General features: G+C 51.0%; 2 protein-coding genes across 2 annotated transcripts in view; one reads left to right on the top strand and one right to left on the bottom strand.

Annotated features, from left to right (window-relative positions):
* Scamp4 (secretory carrier membrane protein 4) overlaps positions 1–14,297 on the bottom strand; it is a 29,239-nt gene extending 14,942 nt beyond the window's left edge. Inside the window, exon 1 of the mRNA XM_041668986.1 lies at positions 14,284–14,297. The gene's annotated coding sequence lies outside the window, so the exon portion shown is untranslated. The remainder of the gene's footprint in view (positions 1–14,283) is intronic.
* Positions 13,634–20,313, top strand: Abhd17a (abhydrolase domain containing 17A, depalmitoylase). The gene is made up of 5 exons (XM_041668982.1): positions 13,634–13,771; positions 17,006–17,527; positions 18,215–18,409; positions 19,644–19,823; positions 19,901–20,313. Exons 2-5 carry the CDS (start codon positions 17,196–17,198, stop codon positions 20,124–20,126), a joined length of 933 nt encoding a protein of 310 aa, XP_041524916.1. The 5' UTR covers positions 13,634–13,771; positions 17,006–17,195; the 3' UTR covers positions 20,127–20,313.
* Positions 20,314–21,374: the final 1,061 nt, after the last annotated feature.

Genomic DNA, 21,374 nt, shown 5'->3' with positions numbered 1-21,374 from the left:
CTGCCTCAGCCCCTTGAAATCAGCCATCATCTGGACACATCTGGGCATGCATTCGCCAAATACAGCTGTCTTCAAGGCACAGTCTCGGGCTGTGCAGTTGTGACACCCAAGATTTGGAACCTGCTTTGTAAATTGGGAAAGAAGCCTGGGCTGGCGCCGTTATGATCCCCGCGCTGAGGAGGCTGAGCCGAGAAGACCACTGCATGGTGACTAGCCTGGGTTGAGTAGCAACACTCTTGTAGCTGAGTGAGTAAAGGGCTTGCCTGGCATGTAGAAAGCCAGAGATCCTGCCCCCAGCACCATGCAAACCTGCAAGGCACACCTGTTACCCCAGCACAGGGAGGCAGAGGCAGGAAGCAAGAAGTTTAGGCCAAGCCGGGCGATGGTGGCGCACGCCTTTAATCCCAGCACTCGGGAGGCAGAGGTAGGCGGATCTCTGTGAGTTCGAGACCAGCCTGGTCTACAGAGCTAGTTCCAGGACAGGCTCCAAAGCCACAGAGAAACCCTGTCTCGAAAAACCAAAAAAAAAAAAAAAAAAAAAAAAAAAGAAGTTTAGGCCATCCTTGGCTACATAGCTAGGTTGAGACTGTGTCTCAAAAAAAATTAAAAAGAACAGAAGATACTATGTGGTGTCATTACTTAAGCTTCAGGAAAAGAATCTCTGCAGTTTGACTACTCTCCATTAAGCCTGACAGGCATGGGGCCATCTGAGCAGGTTTGGCCCTAAGATCGGTTCCATCTTAGCAGTTTTGTGAATAGTACTTAATTCTGGTTTTCTCCTTCCTTTTTTAAATTATATGTGTATAATGCACTTGTGCACCTTGCGTGTGTGTGTGTGCATGTACGCGTGTGTGCGCGTGTGCATGTGCATGCGCATGTGTGCACCATGCGTGTGTGCAAGAGCGTGTGCGTGTGTGGTGAGGCCTGAAGAGGGCCTCAGATCCCAGAGCTGCAGTTACAGGTGCTTGTGCCCTGTGGTGTTTGGAACTCAACCCAGGTCCTCTGAGAGGCGGCCCCTGCCAGTAACTGCTGAGCTGCCTCTCCAGCCTAGTTTTCTTTTCTTTATTTTTTTAAAATTTTATCTAATTTTTTCTCTTTTTTAAATATTTATTTATTTATTTATTTATTTATTATGTATACAATATTCTGTCTGTGTGCATGTCTGCTGGCCAGAAGAGGGCACCAGACCTCTTTACAGATGGTTGTGAGCCACCATGTGGTTGTCAGGAATTGAACTCAGGACCTCTGGAAGAGCAGGTAATGCTCTTAACCACTGAGCCATCTCTCCAGCCCCAGCCTAGTTTTCTTTCTTTTGGTTGGTTGGCTAGTTTTTTAAGACATTGTCTTCTTTGGGTTAAGGTAGCACAGAACTCTGGGCCGTGCCTGTCTCCTGAGTTCAAGTGCTGGAATGGATGTGTTAGCTGTCCTCCACAGCTTCCTTCCACATTAACACAACTAGCTTTTCCTTCCTGCTGGACTTAAAGGTGTTTGCCACCACCACCTGGCGAAATAGTGCGCTTGTATTACTTTGTGTGTGGGGTTTCGTCTGTGGGTGGGTGAATGCAGGTCAGACGCCAGCTTACAGGCTCTGTTCTGTGTTTTTCTCCACTCTGTGAGTCCTAGCGATTAAACTCAGCCCTTCAGGCTGGACAGCGTGCACCCGCTGCACCGGATCACCGGGTTGGACAGCGTGCACCTGTACCTGCCGCACCGATCACCGGGTTTGACAGTGCGCATCCACTGCACCGGATCACCGGGCTGGACAGCGCGCACCTGCACCTGCACCTGCCGCACTGGATCACCAGCCCCTGTGTTTTAATTTTTGATATATCTGTGTAGTACTGGCTGGCCTTGAACTCCTGGTGGTCCTCTCTTGCCTCTGCTTCCTTCCTAGGGTGTTGTTACAGGGGCTTACTGCAATGTCTGGCTACAACAATGTTTTTTTTTTTCTTTTACAGAGTGTCCTGGGGAATGTGGGCAGCATTGTACAGAAGAGAGAGCAGGACAGACTTCAGTGAAGAACTGAGTCTTACTCCACCAACTAGAGTCCTGTCCTGGCCACTCTCACCCCCAGCCCAAGGGCTACCTTCACTCCCTATGATTTATCCCACATATAGCCTGGCTTTCTGGCTTAGCCAGCCCTGGCTTCTCACAGCCCTAAATTGGAATGGCCTGGAGGAAGTCCTGGGTTTGAAGGAAGGAGTCTATTCATGATATGGTGCTTAAAGGTGTGTGTCACCACACCCAGCTAAATGTAAACTTAAATATTAAAGTATTATTATTATTATTGATCTTGAAAAAAATTACATTTACTTGTGTGTGTTTGCATCCTGCTACACCTGTGGAGAGCAGAGCACAGATCTGTGGGCTTGCTTCTCTCTACCCACCTTTCTGAGGGTTCTGGGGTTGAATTCAGGTCATGGTCAGGCTTGGTAGAAGTTGCTTCACTTGCTCAGCCACTTCCTGAGTCCCATCCATCTTTCCATGCAAGCATGTTAATGTGCAGGAATAGGAGACACCTTAGGGAAGTTCTTCCACCTTGTTTGAGACAGTATTTTCTTTGGCCTGGCGCTCAGCCGTCCACTAGGCCAGCTAGCCAACAAAGCACCCAGACCGGCCTGTCTCTGCCTCTCTAGCACTGGGATTACAATCCAGGAACCTGGCATTTTACATGACTTTTGCAGACTTGAACTCCGGTCCTGGAACTTTTGTGGTAGTAAGCACTTGCCTCCTGTAGAGAGCTGCATGGAGCGCACCTGAGGGTGCTGGCTCCCGCCCTCCGCAATCCCGAAAGTGAGTGCTCTCTGTGATAATCAATGATCACGCAATGATCATCAGCTGCCTGCATATGCGTGAACCTATGGGCAGTGCCCACCTGGCAATATCTGGGTTTGGCAGCCTGTGCCTTTTTAAGGGCTGGGAGAGATTTGCCCAGAGAGAGAGGGGAGGGGGAGGGGGAGGGAGAGGGGAGGAGGAGGGGGAGGGGGAGGGAGAGGGGGAGGGGGAGGGGGAGGGGGAGGGGAGGGGGAGAAGGAGAAGGAGAAGGAGAAGGAGAAGGAGAAGGAGAAAGAGAAGGAGAAAGATTGCTGTGAATAAAGCCCTGAATAAAACTGCAGTGAGAAGAGCTCCGGGTGTCGCATCATCCTTGCGGGTCGAGGGTGGCCGTGACAAGTGGTGGCCTCATATGGGGAACCTCCAAACCTCTCTCCGTGGAGCCCAGAACTTGCTGCAGTCAGGGGGTGCACCGACAGTCCTCAGGTAAGGCTGGTTTTTTGTTCTCGCCAATAGAAAAAGGGAGAGCAAGTAGTAGAGCCACGACAGAGTGGACGGATTAAAAGTAAAATTGTAAGAATTTAACATTTGTTCAGATGGGCGCTTCACCTTCACATCCAATTTTTTTAGCTCTTAAAGGAGTCAGGTCAGTTTGGAAGCTACTGTGGCGTTGCTTGAAAGACCAAAGGCATAATGAAGCAATAGAGAATAGCCAGGCTGCCTTAGAGATTCAACAGAAGGAGAGATCTGAGAGAGCAGCCTCTAAAAAAGTTATGTTTGACACTGGGTCAGGTAAAGATACAAGGAAAAAGGACCCAGGAAAAGGAAAAACAGAATTATATTCTAGTATGTCAGAACTGGAGGAGTCGGATATTTCCACTCCCTCAGAGTCTGATGATGATGATGAGGAGGAGGAGGAAGAGGAGGGCTTTTATATAGTCCCCCTAGAATCTGTCCGTAAGATCAAGAGGAAAGAAAGGGAGGAACAGAAGCAAAAACAACTTGAATGTACAAGAAGGAGTGTAACTCCTTCAGCCCCCCTCAGTATCCTGAGGTCATGGGAGCAGAAGGAGGGACTTCTTTCAGCCCTGGAGTGTGGAAGGAAGTCAGAGCGGAAATGATGACCCAGAAAGGAGATAGGATGATGACTGCTTTCCCAGTGTTTCAAGATCAGCAAGGCAACAGATACCATGAGCCCTTAGATTTCAAAGTTATTAAGACGTTGGCAGAGTCTGTCCGGACCTATGGCGTTTCAGCCTCTTTTACAGTGGCTCAGGTGGAGGCTTTACATAGATACACTATGACCCCAGCTGATTGGATGAATCTTGCAAAGGCTTGCTTATCCCCTGGTCAATATTTGGATTGGAAAGCTTCTTTAATTGAATTTGCCAGGGGCTGGAGAGATGGCTCAGAGGTTAAGAGCATTGCCTGCTCTTCCAAAGGTCCTGAGTTCAATTCCCAGCAACCACATGGTGGCTCACAACCTTCTGTAATGGGGTCTGGTGCCCTCTTCTGGCCTGCATACACACAGACAGAATATTGTATACATAATAAATAAATATTTTAAAAAAATAAAAAATAAATAAATATTTTAGAAAAAAGAAAAAGAAAGAATTTGCCAATGGCCAGGCTGCGATAAATTTAGCAGCTGGAGGAGCTTAAGCAGCCTGGGATATGGACATGCTACTCGGACAAGGTAGATTTGCCAATCAGCAAAATGGATACCCTCCTCAGATGTATGAGCAAATTAACAATCTTGCTACTCGAGCCTGGAAGTCTTTACCCAATAGAGGGGAAGTAAGAGGTAATTTGACAAAGATTATCCAAGGACCTACAGAGCCTTTTTCTGATTTTGTGGCTGGACTGGTGGAGGCGGCAGGAAAGATGTTTGGTGATCCTGACACCGCTATGCCATTAGTCAAGCAGTTAGCATATGAACAATGTACGAAAGAATGCAGGGCAGCCATTACCCCTTACAAGAACAGAGGGCTGGAATATTGGATGAGAGCATGTAGAGAGCTAGGAGGTCCGTTAACCAATTCTGGGCTAGCTGCTGCTGTACTCCGGCTAAGTAAGAACGGGGGAACTATGGGAACTTGCTTTCGTTGTGGCAAGGCAGGCCATGTAAGGCGTAACTGTCCTCAAGGAGGAAACACTCAGCAGGGACATGCCCAGGAAGCTGGAAATGGTCAATGCCCAATTCCAGGACTATGCCCCAGATGTAAAAAAGGGAGGCATTGGGCGATTGGGTGTAGGTCAGTAAAAGATATTAATGGACAACCTCTAATAAATGTTACTGTGCCAAAAAATGGATAGCGGGGCCCCCAGTCTCAGGGCCCCCAAATACATGGGGCAATGGAGGATCGGAGCAGAGAAGGGAGTCACGAGCAGTGGCCAACCTTCAGACATCCCAAGGACTGCGGAGAGCTACTGCAGGTTCAGCAGGATTGGACCTTCGTGCCACCACCAGACTCGTATTGACAGCTCAAATGGGGGTCCAAACTGTAGACTCTGACTTTCAGGGACGCCTTCAGCCTGGCACGGGAGGGAGATCATCTACCACCTTAAGAGGCTTACGAGTTCACCCAGGGATAATTGATCTAGACTATACAGGCATTGTTAAAATCATGGTTGAGTCGCCTAAAGGCATTACCGTGATTTCCCCAGGTGATAGGATAGCTCAACTTATTATTTTGCCTAGTCTACATGACAAACATCCAGTTAAAGACATTGAAAGAGGAGATAAGGGATTAGGTTCATCAGGTACAGACTTAACATTTTTATCCTTGGATTTGGACCAAAGGCCTATTTTACAACTAACTGTTAATGGAGTCAAGATCACACACAGGCCTTTTGGATACAGGGGCAGATAAAAGTATCATAGCCAGTAAAGATTGGCCACGAGGATGGCCATACAGACCTCATCACACACCTTACAAGGATTAGGATATGCAGGTGCTTCTAATATTAGTGCTAATTTATTAAATTGGCAGGATACAGAAGGCTAATCCGGAGTAATTCAACCTTATGTTCTTGAACTTCCAGTATCATTATGGGGAAGAGATCTCATGAAATCTATGGGTTTTAAATTAAGTAATAAATATTCAGAAAAAGCTCAAACCATTATGAAAAATATGGGCTGCCATCCGAATTGGGAAGGTATTTACAAGGACAGAAAGATCCGATAGTGGCAGAACTAAGAAAACCCAGACAAGGGGTGGGTTTTTTTTAGGGGCTGCTGGGGAAGGAATTCCCATTGCTTGGAAAACAGAGGAGCCAGTGTGGGCTCCTCAGTGGCCTCTTTCCTCTGAGAAGCTCATAGCTGCCAATGATTTAATAATGGAACAGTTAACTCTGGGCCATATTAAACCATCCATTTCCCCCTGGAACACACCTATCTTTGTAATCAGGAAAAAATTGGGAAAGTGGCGCCTATTACATGATTTGTGAGCTGTTAATAATCAAATGCAAGTCATGGAACCAGTGCAATGCGGGTTGCCATTACTATCCTCTTTGCCTGCCTCCTGGCCTATTATTGTAATAGATATATAAAAGATTGCTTTTTCTCCATTCCTTTGTTTGATAAAGACAGCCTTTACAGTTCCATCTCTTAATCATGAAGAACCAGACAAAAGATAGGAGTGGGTTGTCTTACCACAGGGAATGGCCAATAGTGCTCCAATGTGTCAGCTGTATGTGGGGGAGGCTATTACACCCCTGAGAAAAAAATTTCCCACTCTAAGATGCGTTCATTATATGGATGATATATTGCTGGCTGCTAAGAATGAACGAATGTTAGATCAGGCCTATGTGGAGCTTATTAAGCTACTTGAAAGGAGAGGGCTACATGTAGCCCCTGAAAAGGTACAAAAGGATAAAACTGTTAATTATTTAGGAGTAAGAGTTTGTGAGAAAAAGATCATCCCTCAAAAGATAGAGTTAAGGAAAGATAGTTTAAAAACGCTAAATGATTTTCAAAAGCTGTTAGGTGATATAAATTGGATTAGATGTTATTTGAAGTTACCAAACTATGAGTTAAAGCCTCTGTATAGTGTTTTAAATGGAGACTCCGCTTTGGATTCTCCAAGGCAATTAACTACTGAGGCACGAGAAGCATTAAAAAAGGTGGAAAACAGGTTACAAGATGCTTTCCTACAAAGGATACAAGAGGGTCAAGATATTGCTTTATGCATTCTTCCCTCATATTACCAGCCCACAGGACTCTTATGGCAGAGTGGACCATTGCTTTGGATATATCCTAAGATATCTCCAGCTAAATCTCTTGAGCATTATTCTACTGCTGTAGCGACTTTGGCATTAACTGGAATTCAGCAGTGCCTACAATATTTTGGGGTTACCCCTGCAACCATTATAGTGCCTTATTCCAACCATCAAGTAAAGATTTTATGTGCTACCTGAGATGAGTGGGCCATCTTGCGTTGCTCCTATCCGGGGTCTATAGATTGCCACTATCCTAAACATTCATTGCTAACTTTCTTTAAGGAACACCCAGTGATATTTCCTAAAATTACTACTTTACATCCCATTCCAAGAGCCAGTGTTATTTTTACAGATAGATATAAGACCGGTTGTGGCGCTTATATGGTAGATTCCTTGGAGCCTGTTACACATCAATTTTCTCCTGGAGCCCCTCAACAAGTTGAATTGGCAATTGTAATAGAAGTGTTGAAGGCCTGCCCTTTTGCATTCAATCTAATTTCAGATTCATGTTATGTTGTTAATGTCTTAAGATCCTTAGAATGCGTGGGACCTATTAGGTCTTCCAGTCCCGTACATGTACTACTTGTACAATTACAGCTTTTACTCTGGCAGCGAAAAAATCCTTTTTTTGTACAACATATCCGTGCACATACGGGATTACCAGGTCCTTTAGCTGAGGGCAATGACAAAGTAGATCGTTGTACCAGACAAGAATGGATATTTCTCGCCTCTGCTTTACAGAGAGCATATGATTTTCATAAGGAATTTCATGTTAATGCAAAAACCCTACAACAAAAATTTAATATCTCTCGTGCTGATGCACAGAAAGTGTTTGTAGACTGCCCACAATGTGTTGTTTATCATCATCCTCAAACCTTGGGAATCAATCCACGTGGATTACTCCCTCTTAAAATTTGGCAAATGGATGTTACACATGTTTCAGAATTTGGCAAGCTGAAATATGTGCATGTTTCAGTTGATACACATTCTGGCATTATTCATGCCACACTCATGACAGGTGGAAAGGCGACTCAGGTGATTGCTCATTGTCTAGAAGCATGGGCAGCCTGCGGCAAGCCCCAACAATTAAAGACTGATAATGGTCCTGCTTATACTGGACAAAAATTCACCTCATTTTGTCAGCGTATGGGTGTTCAATTGACTCATGGACTGCCAGACAATCCACAAGGACAAGGCATCGTGGACTGTGCCCATCGATCTCTAAAGGAGATACTTCAAAAACAAAAAGGGGGAATAGGCCATAAGCAAACCCCTAAGAATAGACTTTCCTTAGCCTTATTTACTTTAAATTTTTTTTTTTTTTTAGTTTTTTCGAGACAGGGTTTCTCTGTAGCTTTGGAGCCTGTCCTGGCACTAGCTCGTGTAGACCAGGCTGGCCTCGAACTCACAGAGATCCACCTGCTTCTGCCTTGTGAGTGCTGGGATTAAATGTGTGCACCACCACCGCCTGGCTTACTTTAAATTTTTTAAACTTGGATAACTCCATTCAGTCTGCCACAGACAGGCATTCATGTCCGTCCAGTCCTTCAAAAGGAATGGTGACCTGGAAGGATGCTTAAACAGGGGTCTGGCATGGACCCGATCCTGTGCTGGCATGGGCACGAGGCGCTGTTTGTGTTTTTCCACAGGATCATTTGAAACCTATTTGGGTGCCAGAACGCCTGGTGAGGAAGGTGCAAGTGCAGACGGAGGCAGAAAAGGATGTTACGGATATGTCTGGGGATCCTGTGCCTGTTCCTCACCCACTCAACGGAGAAAGTGATGGCGGAGCTGCGGTGGGGGATTCTGTCAGCCTTTCCCAAGCTGATGCCAGTTCTCCATGACCTGGATCATCATAGCCATGAATCATCTGAAGGAGTGGGTGGGAATAAGAGCCCTAACAGGCTTAATGGTGCTTGCCTCCCTGGTATGCCTATGGTGCATTTGTCACATAAGGGTTTCACAGCATTGCAATGCAGTTATGATCATTCAGGCCTTCATGGCCGTTGAAGCAGGACAGTTCCCTCAAGCTTGGTTATCTATATTTGAGCACAGGATGCGAGTCTTGCACACTGCACTTGAGGTAAGCATACATCAGCCTCAAGAAGAGCAAGTCTGATTGCATGTGGGTTGGTGTCTAACTCCCACCTCTGTAAAAAGACACCGGACAGTGTCTCTGAGTGGATGACACCTGGACAGACACTAGTATATGTTCCATTTTTAACAGAGATCAGACCTCTACTCTTGCCTGGTGCTTTACAAAACAAAAAGGGGAACTGTAGAGAGTTGCGTGGAGTGCACCTGATGATGCTGGCTCCTGCCCTCCGCAATCCCGAAAGCGAGTGCTCTCTGTGATAATCAATGATCACGCAATGATCATCAGCTGCCTGCATATGCGTGAACCTATGGGCAGTGCCCACCTGGCAATATCCGGGTTTGGCAGCCTGTGTCTTTTTAAGGGCTGGGAGAGATTTGCCTAGAAAGAGAGAGAGAGAGAGAGAGAGAGAGAGAGAGAGAGAGCAGGAGAAGGAGAAAGATTGCTGTGAATAAAGTCCTGAATAAAACTGCAGTAAGAAGAGCTCCAGGTGTCGCATCATCCTTGCGGGTTGAGGGTGGCCGTGACAGCCTCCCTGACCTTCTTTCTTTCTTTTTTTTTAAATATTTATTTATTTATTTATTTATTTATTATTATGTATACAATATTCTGTCTGTGTGTATGTCTGCAGGCACCAGACCTCATTACAGATGGTTGTGAGCCACCATGTGGTTGCCGGGAATTGAACTCAGGACCTTTGGAAGAACAAGCAATGCTCTAAACCACTGAGCCATCTCTCCAGCCCCTGACCTTCTTTCTTTTAGACAGATTTTTTTTTATATTTATTTATTATGTATATAATATTCTGTCTACATGTATTCCTGCAGGCCAGAAGAGGGCACCAGATTTCATTCAGATGGATGTGAGCCACCACGTGGTTGCTGGGAATTGAACTCAGGACCTTTGAAAGAGCAGGCAATGCTCTTAACTGCTGAGCCATCTCTCTAGCCCCCAGAGAGAATTTTTCTGTGTAGCCCTGGCTGTTGTAGAATTAGCTGGCCTTGAACTCACAGAGATCTTCTTGTTTCTGCCTCCTGAGGGTGCGGGGATTAAAAGTCTGTACCACCACCACTGGGCAACATTTCATTTCTTTTTCTTTTTCTCTTTCTTTTTTTTTGGGGGGGGGGGGTATGTGCTTTGAGACAGGGTTTCTCTGTAGCTTTGGAGCCTGTTCTAGAACTAGCTCTTGTAGACCAGGCTGGCCTTGAACTCACAGGGATCCACCTGCCTCTGCTGGGATTAAAGGCATGGACCACCACCGCCTGGCTGCAAGAGTTCATTTCTTTTGTATGTGCATGCCTGCCGCGGTGTGGCAACCAGAGTGCAATTTGCAGGAACCATTCCTTTCTTCTGTATGGGTCCCAGGGCTGGAACTCAGGCCCCCAGACTTGTCAGCTACTACTGAGCCATCTTGCTGGCCCATGCACTGTTGGGGAATAGTATTTCCAGGTGTGTGACTTTTGTTCACACTGTATTTGTTTAAGTCTGAAGTTGTGGTATGGTGCCCGTTTAAAATACCTGATGGTTCTAATAAAGAAATGAACGGACAATAGCAAGGCAGGAACAAGGACAGGAAGGGCTGGCAGGAAGAAAGGATAAATAGAAGGAAAACCAAGGCCAAGGAGAGCAAGGAGTCAACGAGAGAACAAGGACAAGGGGACACCAGGGGCCAGCCACCCAGCTTCACTGCAAGCCATGGAGAAAAAAAGGTAAAGAAAGGTAATACAGCCGCGCGGTGGTGGCGCACGCCTTTAATCCCAGCACTTGGGAGGCAGAGGCAGGTGGATCTCTGTGAGTTCGAGGCCAGCCTGGTCTACAAGACCTAGTTCCAGGACAGAAAACAAAAAGAAAGGTAATACAGAAATAGATAAAGAAAAAAGCCCAGAGGGAAAAGGGAGTTGGAATAATTTAGGTTAAGAAAAGCAGGCAAGAAACAAGTCAAGCTAAGCCTGGGCTTTTATAAGTAATAATAAGTAAGCCTCTGTGTGATTTATTTGGGAACTGGGTTGATGTAGGTGGGTCATCTGTCTATCTGTTGCTTTCATTGTTTAAGTAATAAAGAAACTGCTTGGCCTTTGATAGGACAGCAGCTTAGATAGGCGGAGTAAACAGAACTGAATCCTGGGAGGAAGAAGGCAGTGAGCCAGACGCCATGCCTCTCCTCTCCAGGCACACGCCATAGCTCTCCTCTCCGAGATGGATGCAGGTTAGAATCTTTCTGGTAAGCCACCACCTCGTGGTGCTACACAGATTAATAGAAATGGGTTAATCAAGATGTGAGAGTTAGCCAGTAAGAGGCTGGAATTTATGGGCCAAGCAGTGTTTAAAAGAATACAGTTTCCGTGTAATTATTTCGGGTAAAGCTAGCCTTGTGGAGCTGGGCAGGAACGCAGCCCACCACTCCTCCTTCTACACTGGGTGGTGGGCCCTCCAAAAAGTCAAAGGGGTAAAATGTCACAAAACAATGTGTTATATATTTTCATAGAGTATTAAATACAAAGCTAGGTGTGGAGACAAGTTCTCAAATGCTAACATCCAATAGGCAACGATTTCTAGGCCAACCCTGAATACAGAGGAGACCTTGTCTTTAGACACAAGAAAGAGCCAGGTGTGGTGACACACGCCTTTAATCCCAGCCAGGTGGATCTGTGAGTTTGAGGCCAGCCTGGTCTACACAGCAGGACCCTGTCTTAGAATCCTTGCTCAGCATAAAGCTCTGGGTTGTAGCTCTTAGGAACCTGACTTAGTGACACAATGTTGTTTTCCCAGCATTTGGGAGGCTGAGGCAGGGGGATCAGGGATACAGTACAGCCTCCATTCCTTATCAAGTTTAAGAACAGGCCAGTTTGGGCTGCATGACACTCTTGCCGCAAAAGAGAAGGTAGGGGTGGGGGAAGGAATGAAGATGTAGTAAAACTGGGTGTGGTGACACATGCCTAACCCCACAGTCTCATGGAAGTCACTCTGGGTCCCCTCACCTCCCTGGAAAAGACTTTCACTCAGCTTGCCATGGTAGCACATGTCTGTCAGTTTAGCAGGACTGCTAAATTCAGGGGCCCAGCCTGAGCTACATAAGGGTTCCCCAGTGACCTGGCCTACAGATCAAGATGCTATCTCAAAAAACAAAGGAGGAGGCTAGAGGGATGACGCCGTGGTTAAGAGCATTTACTGTGCTGTGTAAGACCCAGGTTTGGTTCCCAGATGCCACACAGTGGCTCATGACCATCCTGACTATCAGTAACTCCAGATCCAGGGAATTTAACCTCTTCTCCTTGGGCACAAGGCACACATGTGATGTACATACGTATATGCAGCCAAATAGTCATACATACAAAATAAGAAAATAGAGCTTGGCGGTGGTGGTGCACGCCTTTAATCCCAGCACTCAGGAGGCAGGCGGATCTGTGTGAGTCCAAGGCCAGCATGGTCCACAGAGTAAGTTCCATGTCAGCCAGGGCTACACAGAGAGACTCTGAGTCAAAAATGAATAAAAATAAAACAAAAAGAAAAAGTGGGCCATTGAGATGGTTCATTGAATATAAGCTTTTTTGCCACTAAACCTGAATACCTGAGTTCAGTCCCTGTTACTTAAATCAGAATCAACTCTCACAAGCCGTTTTCTGACCAGGAGATTTATGGCACAATAATGTATACGTACAGACAAATAAACCAAGTAAAAAAAAATTTGGGAGGGGGCAGGAGAGATGGCTCAGAGGTTAAGAGCACTGACTGCTCTTCCGGAGGTCCTAAATTCAATTCCCAGCAACCACATGGTGGCTCACAGCCATCTGTAATGAGATCTGGAGCCCCCTTCTGGCCAGCAAGCATACATACAGACAGAACACTGTATACATAATAAATAAATAAATAAATCTTTTTAAAAAATTGGGAAAGAGAATCTTTTCTTTAATGTAAAGTTGTTTTGTCTGCTTGTGGTTTCTATAGTTTGTCTGGTGACTGAAAAGCCAGGAGTGAGCGTGGGCATCCCCTAGAACTGGAATTACTGACGGTTTTGAACCACCTTGTGGGTGCTAGGAATCGAACTCTGGTCTTTTGTAAGAGCAGCCAGTGTTCTTAAACGCTGAACCACCCCTCCAGATTCTGTCTCCAGACCCTGAGAGAGAATGATTTGATCTATCCGCCTCTCCAGGAATGCGGAAAGAATGATTTAAAAAACCAACAGGGGATGCAGACTCCGCCCACTGCACCAAGTTTTGCTCCCCGCTTAAGCCCCGCCTCTAGGCAGATCTGCTCCACTCCAATGAGCCACACCCTACCAAGGCCACGCCTCTCGCCCACTCGGGTCCGCCCACATTTCAGGCCCCGCCCCCAAGCCGCCAGGTGCCTCTTCGGTGATGACCACGCCCCCACCCAATCAGGCCCCGCCTTCTACACAGGACTCAATCCGGCTCCTCCCGCCCGTGGCCCCGCCTCCAGAATTTGCAACTCCCACACAATCCACCCAATCCGCTTCTGGACTCCCGGCTTGCGCGGTCCCCCCACCACCACTCGCATCACTTCCGGGGCGGTGTTAGGTCGAAGCTCACTTCCGCCCGCGGCGGAGCGGCGGTGGTGGCGGCGCAGGAACCCCAGTCGCGGTCCCGAGGGACAGACAGACGGACGCAGGGGCGGGCAGCCGGGAGCCATGGAGTGCGGCCCCGGAGCCGGCGGACGCGGGCGGCGGTGAGTGTGGGCGTGCGGCGGCGGGGAGTGCGGGCCTGCGGCGGCGGCGATTCGCGGAGCGGGGCCGAGGCGAGCGGGGGCCCTGCGTCCGAGACACCTCTGCGTCCTCCGAGGATGGCAGCACGACAGCACGATCAGCGTACCCACCCTGTCCCTCGCGTCTCTCTGTCCCCGGGCAGCGATCCTAGAGCAACCGTTTAACCTCCTCAGGACGCGGCTCTGCTCCAAGAAACGCCCGGGCCCAGCCGCCGACCCTGAGCCAGCTCCGGAACCTGCCTTTATCCCACACCACCTCCGCCTGCATCTCCCTGCTGACACTCCCCGTCCACCTCTGCCCCATGTCTGGTCTCTTCCTGACAGCTGGGGTCCACATCAGACTTCCCTTATGCAGCCCAGGACTCCAGGTTTCTCCCTCACCCCCACGATCAAGTCCTCATCCTGCAACAGAGCCCAAAGGTGCAGCTGAGCCGTCCCTGCTACCCCGGGAACCCTCTTTCACCGCCGGGGTTTACCTCTCCAATCCTGTGTCTCTTGACTGTTTCCCTTTTCCCATGGTGCGCCCACGCAGAGGCCAGAGGATAGCTTTCTGGAGTGAGTCGGCTCCCACTCTGTGGGTCCCCATGATACAGCTCTGATCTTCAGCCTTGGTGGCAAGTGCCTTTACCTGCTGCTCCACCTCCCTCAGCCCGTCGACATTCTTGCAGTTTTCGGCTTGCGCTGCTTCTAGGGGGGTTGCCTCCCTAGCCTGACTGGCTGGGTCAGGCATGCCGGTACAAGCAGGCATATGTAGGTCGTCCTAAAGCCCTTACTTACTTACTTACTTACTTACTTACTGGCTGCGGGTAACACCGGGGCCAGGTTTTATGTTTGTGATCACAGTACCTGGGATTTTGAGTGGCACTGAGTGAAATATCTTGGCTTGCGCTCCCCAGTGGCACCCATCTGTGAATGAGGTCCCACATGCTGTCTGTCCCCTCTATTATAACACTGGCAGATGTTGGAGGCTTATGTCTTTCTCCTACAACTTCCTTATTTTCTCTGGCTGCGCAACACATGGTTGTTGAGTGAGGCAGGTGCTTGCTGGTCTTGCTGGCCCCCTCCGCATGGAGTGTCTTGCAGGGTGGAGATCTGGTTAACTGTAGAAGAGTGACCATGTGGAGGGCTCAGGAGGGAGACTGAGGCCTACCATTGTTTGACTTGTCTACAAGTGTGCTGCAAGATGACACCCCAGGGGTTGCACCCGGATAAACTGTACCTAGGGATGTTGTCTGTGAACAGGGAGGAGGACACCCCAAAAGGGAGGTCACTTGATGGGTGTGTGCGGCAGAAGGAGCAGCCTGGCAAAGGATGATGGGGACTGAGCTGTGACCCAGGCAAGGAGGCTAGAGTGCAGTAGGGGAAAGGTGGGCTGGCAGGTGGAGCCATTTTAGCGGACTGGAGGGCAGTGTTCGTGATAGCACCCACTTTTCTGGCCTTGGTAGTAGGGCCTTGTTTCACCTTGTTCTTCGCCAGCATGGTCAGGGCTTCTTTCTCCCTGGGCTTCAGATCCTTCCAAACTCTGGAACCACGGGGGTTACAGGGTGTTCCCTGATGAGGCCTGGACTATAAAGGACTATAAAGCTGTGGGTGTTTGGGGCAGGATCATTGCCTTCTAGGGCTGCTCTGGGCTCTTCAGGGTCCTGGACAGAGTCCCCAGTCTCCACCCATTCCTTGCTAGGAGTGTTCCTGGTTATAGATGTGTAGGCATGGCCTCGTAATCTCTTAGAGACAGCCTCACCTGCATCTGAGAATTGCCACATGGGAGCTGGGGACTTTTTTTTTCTTCCCAAGACTGGGTTTCTGTTGAGTTCTGACTATCCTGGAACTCTGTGGACCAGGCTGGCTTAGAACTCACAGAACTGCCTGCTTCTGCCTCCCTAGTACTGGGATTAAAGGCGTGCGCCACGGCAGCCTGCTGGGAACTGGGGATTTTTTAACACCTCTTTGTCCCTGCTCTGGCTCTTCTCTCTTCTCTCTGCACTGGCATGGACTGGGACTTCTACCCAGCCCCAGGCTGCACACTTCAGGTACACAGGGAGCAGAAATGTGTCTGTGAGCCCACAGCTGCCTGAGTGTTATGTGTCCATCTGTCCTGTGGGTTTATATGCTGTGACCTAAAACCCATGGATATCCTCTTGTTAAAGTTGAACTGTGATGTCTCCTGCTTCCTCCCTGGCAGTGAGAGATGGTAGGCATGATTAGTGGCGGACTATTCTGGAAAGGTCTCTGTCTGTTGGGCAGCTCTGCACACAGTGGTCATGGCTTTGGTGTCAGCTGAACTCATTTCAGGGTGTCCTGCAGAAATGGAGCACCTGAGTTTCCCCTGGAGTCAGGCCCTGTCCCCTCTCTAACTCCCACCTGTCACTCTGAGGCACATTAGTAGTTGTAAGGATTGCAGACCCAGGAGGTTGGGTGACTCAACCCTGAGGCTGCAGCTGCAGGAGGCCTCAGCTGCCCTGACCCCAGGGAGACCCACCTGGCTTCAAGTACCGGGACAAACCATTTTCCCAGCCAATGGGGCCCTGCCTCTGAGATGCATCCTGTCCTTGTTCCTGGTCTTTGTGTCTGTTTCCTCCCCTGGGTTCTGTCTCTATGCTCCAAGGCCCTGTGGCGTACCCTCCCCCCTCCCCCTGCATGGGAGCCTTTGGGTCTCCTCTCAAGCCTTGGGCTGGGCTGCCTTGTCACCTGTTCCTGGAGGATAGAAATCTGTAAAGGACTGAGGGGTGGGGCTGGAGAGCTGGCTCAGCGATGAAGAACACTGACTGCTTTTTCAGAGAGAGGTCCAGGGTTCAATTTCCAGCACCCACATGGCACCTCACAGCTGTCTGCAACTCCAGTTCCAGGGAACTGGACACCATGACAAAACACCAGCGTACATAAAATAAAAAGAAAGAAAGAAAGAAAGAAAGAAAGAAAGAAAGAAAGAAAAGGACTGAGGGAGACACTGCTAGGCAGGAAGACAATCCGGACATAGGCCATGGGGTAGTGGAATGGCAGAGGCTGGGGACATAGACCGCAGAGTTGTGCATCAGAGGCCAGGAGAGGCTGCAGGGTGAGCTAGGGCTGTGGGCAGACCAAGAGGAACAAGCTAGCCCCTGGATATGGGGACATGCCTTCCTCTTTGCCTGGCACGGTCTAGCACCTAGTTCCACCCTAGCTTCCTAGAGGGAACCCATATCTTGGTGTCCCCTACAGGGTGTCCCACTGTACGACATGGAGACCTGTGGCTGCGAGGCTCCCGGGGGCTCACCTTGGACCGCGATGGGGCCGGGCTGCGGCCTCCTAACCGGACTGAGGTGTGCGGCCCGCGAGCCTGGCCGCCCGCTGCCCGCGTCTCGGAGCACCCCTGCCCCTCCCCTGGCCCGGCGCGGGCCCGGTGCCCGCCATGAACGGCCTGTCGGTGAGCGAGCTCTGTTGCCTCTTCTGCTGCCCGCCCTGCCCGGGCCGCATCGCCGCCAAGCTCGCCTTCCTGCCTCCTGAGCCCACCTACTTGCTGGTACCTGAGCCCGAGCCGGGGCCCGGCGGGGCTGGCGCTGCCCCCTTGGGTCCCCTGCGGACCTCAGCGGCCACCCCCGGGCGCTGGAAGATCCACCTGACTGAGCGCGCTGACTTCCAGTACGGCCAGCGAGAGCTGGACACCATCGAGGTTTTCCTGACCAAGAGCGCGCGCGCCAACCGCATCGCCTGCATGTATGTGCGCTGCGTACCTAGTGCCAGGTGAGCCGAGGGGTCCCAGGGCTCTCCCCGGGGGTGCATGCCCATCTTACTCTTCTTGTAAAGGACAGAAGAGCCTGCTCTTGGGTTCATGCTTTCTGGTCCCCAGCAGAGGGTGAGGTGTGTGTCAGGGGGTGACATCTCAGCTGGAGTCTGAAGTCCAAAGGGCAAGTCCTTTACTGAGGAGCCGGGCAGGTGCTTCAGGAAGCTTCAGGGGCAGGGCCACCCAGGTGCATGGCCTTGACCTGGTGCAGGCCCTGTTTTGTTATATAGTCCTGTCAGGGTTGGGCAGAGGCCAACTGGGAACAGGATGGCCCTTAAGAGTTGGCTAGTGGCCAGGGTTGGGTCCCTGTCCTCCCCTAGCAAGACTGTGCACTCGTGGAGTGCATGGGAACAGGCTCTTCCTTGGTGCAGTTTCCAGCACCGTGGAGTGTACATGCCATTAGGGAGACGGCCATCGCCCTCCTGTTAAAGATTGAACTCATTGTGGGTCCCTCTGTGTTCCCTGTAGATGGGCAGCCTAAGGCCCGCTGGCTGATGACACCAGGGGTGCAGGATTAACTGTTCCCACCCAATACTGCCTCCATTCTGGGAGTCTAGCAGCTGAGCAGATGGGACAGTGAGTGCTGTCGGCTACCAGCACAGATGGTCAGCCTGTCTGTGCCCATGCCCCTCTTCCCCGACCACCAGGTACACAGTTCTCTTCTCGCATGGCAATGCAGTGGACCTGGGCCAGATGTGCAGCTTCTATGTTGGCCTGGGCACACGCATCGGCTGCAACATCTTCTCCTATGACTACTCTGGCTACGGGATCAGCTCTGGCCGGCCCTCAGAGAAGAACCTCTATGCCGACATTGATGCGGCCTGGCAAGCCCTTCGTACCAGGTGAGGGCTCTGGCCCCTTGGGGCAGGGGTGGGACCAGCGGGATAGGCACCTGTGGCCCAGAAGACAGCTTCCTTGATCCTTGCTGTCCACTGGGTCCAGGAAATGGCTGTTGAGGGACCTGGTAGCCCAAGGGCTAGGACACCTTAGGACTCCGTGTTGTCAGCTCAGCTCGTTCTGGGGCAGCGGGACCAGAGGGTGCCCAGGTGGCAGCAGTCACAGGTTTAGCCCGCCAGCCTGCACTCCAGACCTTTAGTCTCGGCTCCTCTGTCACACTGTACATCCCAGTCACCCCAGTCTCACCCGCCTCACGAAGGCTCCTTTTTCTCCGTCACCGAGCAGAGCCCTTGCAGGGGGTTAGAAGAGGCTAGTCGTCTCTAGTTCTGGAGGTCCCATGTGGTACTGGGATTCTGACAGCCCTGGGGAAGTGGGGACCCTGGTTGCCCTGGAGATAGGAGGTGTCACTGGGCTGGCTTCCCCCTGTGGACACCGTCCAGCCTGGAGAGTGCTCCGTGTGTTCTTAGCTCTCTCCATTTGCCCCACCATGGCACTGGCTTTCAGGGGCCTCTGCCAGCACCATAGCTAAGCCTCAGGGGAGGTGGGGTGACTTCTGGAGGGGCTGCCCCCCGTGGTGAGGGGAGCTTAGGCCTGAGCTGTGCCTAGTGCTGAGCAGGCAGAGCTGGGGGTCTTGGTCAGCACACATGGGCAGTATAGGTTGCCCCCAGGTGGTCCAGCTCCTGCCTGGGATCAGGGGAGGGGCCTGTGGACAGACAGGTGGGAATTCTGACAGGGGCAGCAGTCAGGGCGGCACTAGGCCAGCTCAGCCAGGATAAGTGACCACAGCAACCTGCTGGGGTAGGAGGGGCCACAGGATAGCTGGGAATGGACTGGCTCCCAGGACCTGCGCAGCCGCACTGCCTGTGTTGTGCAAGCTTCTATTTTGGCAGCAGGGAACTCAGGGGACCCTAAACTGGGCCGAGCCATCCGGGGACACAGTCTTCTATATTCCCAGAACCCAAGCTTGTGGAGAATCAGCGATGGGAAGAGACAGACCCGCTTTCTCTCTGGGGTCAGGATGGAACCAGAACTTTGGGTCTGGACTCTTAGGTCCCCAGCCTGCTCACTCAGGCACTGTCAAAGGGGCTGAGGGAAAAGCCAGGGAGCTGCGGCTTGGCAGGGCCCTGGGAGCTGCCCTCCTCCAGGCCTCCTGCTGACCCTGCCGCTGCTGTCGGTCAGGTACGGCATCAGCCCGGACAGCATCATCCTGTATGGCCAGAGCATCGGCACGGTGCCCACGGTGGACCTGGCGTCACGCTATGAGTGCGCTGCAGTGGTCCTGCATTCGCCTCTCACCTCGGGCATGCGGGTGGCCTTCCCTGACACCAAGAAGACCTACTGCTTCGATGCTTTCCCTAAGTGAGCATGGCAAGTGGGTCCTGGGGGCGGGGTCTGAGGTAGCGGGGCGGGTCCAGCCTGACCATTTTCTCTCTCAGCATCGAGAAGGTGTCGAAGATCACATCACCGGTGCTCATCATCCACGGCACGGAGGATGAGGTGATCGACTTCTCACACGGGCTGGCACTGTATGAGCGCTGCCCAAAGGCCGTGGAACCACTGTGGGTAGAGGGCGCCGGGCACAACGACATTGAGCTCTACAGTCAGTACCTGGAGCGCCTGCGCCGCTTCATCTCCCAGGAGCTGCCCAGCCAACGCACCTAGCCAAGCCGCAGGGACCTCAGCAGCACACGGGCCTCCTGCCGGGGCTGCATGTGACCCGGCGCTCAGGACCCTTCCCGGTACCCCACAGGCCACGAGCCATGTGCAGGTGAAGGAGGTCCCTCTTTTCCTCGTGGATGCAAAGAGAAGGAAAGAGGGAAACTAATTAAAGGTTTAAGATTTTAGGGTTGCCCTGGCTTCTTCATGGCTCCAGTGCGCCTTCCTGGGGCTGGGAGATCGCAAGGACCAGACGGGTGCTGGGCTGTTAGGAAATTGTCAGGTCCTTTCTGCTAGCCTGCACCCGGACTGAAGGGCAGCGCCTTGCTCTGCAGGAGTCCCCACCCCCACTGTGGACAGAGCATAAGCTCCTACTTCAGATGCAGAGATGACAGGCCCAGTAGACCCCGGGGCCAGGCCATGTACTGTGCCAAAGAAGCTGAGGTGATCGCCTCAGGACTGCAGGGCAGCCCTAGCTAGGGACTCTTCGAGCAGTAGGGTCCCTTGAGGGAGGAAGGGCTTGTCTGCAGGAGGCCAGCACTCTGAACTGACTCCTGATGCGGCAAGGTACATTTGGGGGCTGGAATATGTGGGGTGTGGCTGTAGCAGAAGTGACATTTGGTTTTCACTCCCAAGTCCATGACCCTTGAAAGCCTCCCCAAATCGGAGTGGAGCATCCCTGACTGTCTAGCCACTCCTCTCGGACCTCAGGTTACCCACGCCCTGACCAGATCCCTGTCTGCAGTCCAACCGACTACCTCCTCCCCATTACCTGCTGCAGAGTTGTCTCTCCTGCTTCTTCCCTTCCACCCCCTGAAATGCTGAATTGAGAACCCAGGCTGCCCCAGGACTAAGTCTCCTGTGACCCTGGCACAGCTGGGGAAAAAGCAGCTGCCCCGAGCCCAGAATGCACACAGTTAGCAAGCCTCGTCCCCAGCTGCTCATCCTGGAATCAGACTGAGGCAGGAGGATTGCCACCAATATTGAGGGAAGCACAGGGTAAAGAGCGAGTGAGACCTTCTCAAGCCCAGCTTTTGCTGGCCACAAAGTCTGGTTTCCTGGGTACTGGAACCAGGTTCTTCCTGTGGGGGAGAACATTCCACCTGCTGAGCTGTGGCCCCAACCCTCTTTCTGCTTTTTGAGTCATGGTCTTACTCTGTAGCTCACTGTGATCTTGAACTGACCCTGAGGCCTGCCACACTTGGATTCTGGTGCAGGGCACACCAGAAGAGAACTCACAGCCCCCCCTTTTGT

The sequence above is a fragment of the Microtus oregoni genome, unplaced genomic scaffold (assembly GCF_018167655.1).
Source record: "Microtus oregoni isolate MIOR12 unplaced genomic scaffold, Mior012 000019F_ref0000042, whole genome shotgun sequence".
NCBI lineage: Eukaryota > Metazoa > Chordata > Mammalia > Rodentia > Cricetidae > Microtus > Microtus oregoni.
This window is presented reverse-complemented; position numbering and strand designations above follow the sequence as displayed.

Coding starts and splice junctions, on each gene's coding strand:
- Abhd17a (XM_041668982.1), top strand. CDS start 17,196: ATGAACGGCCTGTCGGTGAGCGAGCTCTGTTGCCTCTTCTGCTGCCCG. Junction 18,410..19,643: donor TGGCAAGCCCTTCGTACCAG/GTGAGGGCTCTG, acceptor GCTGTCGGTCAG/GTACGGCATCAGCCCGGACA. Junction 19,824..19,900: donor TGCTTCGATGCTTTCCCTAA/GTGAGCATGGCA, acceptor TTTCTCTCTCAG/CATCGAGAAGGTGTCGAAGA.